We start from the raw sequence: 541 nt of genomic DNA, 5'->3' as shown, positions 1-541 counted from the left end.
TGAACTCGTGTTCTAGTTAAACAAGCTATATGTTTAATCAACTAGAGTGTTACTATGTCGGGGATACCTGAAGGGTGAAGTCGTTTCATTCCCCTCCTGCCTGCTGTATGTTTATAGGAAAATATATATTATATCTCACCTTAGTCTCATTGTGATTCATTCTGATATATAGGGATTGATTTAAACCTCGTGTTCACCTCTTACACTTTTGATACATAGAGCACGACGTGGAAGATGAAGAAAGCGCAGTAACTCTACGGAGTATACAGAATCGGTTCTTGGCCAAAGATCCGATCATTGCTGTGTCGGCGTACGACTATCCCTCGGCTCTAGCGTGTGAGAAGGTGCGCTTAACTTTTAATTGCTCCTATTAATTTTGTAATTACTAACATTTGTTCAATTTCTACTTTATTGCAATTCCTAATTTTTCTTCAATTCCGGACTATTCTTTCTGCAAAGTGTTTTTATATGGGTTTTTCAGGAATGTATATATATATATATATATATATATATATATTTATTTATTTATTTATTTATTATG

The 541-nt window shown here is 34.2% G+C and overlaps 1 protein-coding gene across 1 annotated transcript; it reads left to right on the top strand.

Annotated features, from left to right (window-relative positions):
• Nucleotides 1-219: 219 nt before the first annotated feature.
• SARC_17544 (hypothetical protein) lies at nucleotides 220-374 on the top strand (the record flags this gene model as incomplete). The annotated part of the gene is made up of 1 exon (XM_014288361.1): nucleotides 220-374. A coding segment is annotated over one exon (155 nt), but the record flags the coding sequence as incomplete, so codon positions are not given.
• Nucleotides 375-541: the final 167 nt, after the last annotated feature.

The sequence above is a fragment of the Sphaeroforma arctica genome, assembly GCF_001186125.1.
Source record: "Sphaeroforma arctica JP610 unplaced genomic scaffold supercont1.11134, whole genome shotgun sequence".
NCBI classification, from domain to species: domain Eukaryota; class Ichthyosporea; order Ichthyophonida; genus Sphaeroforma; species Sphaeroforma arctica.
Note: the sequence above shows the minus strand (reverse complement) of the source record. Positions and strands in the feature narration are given on the sequence as shown.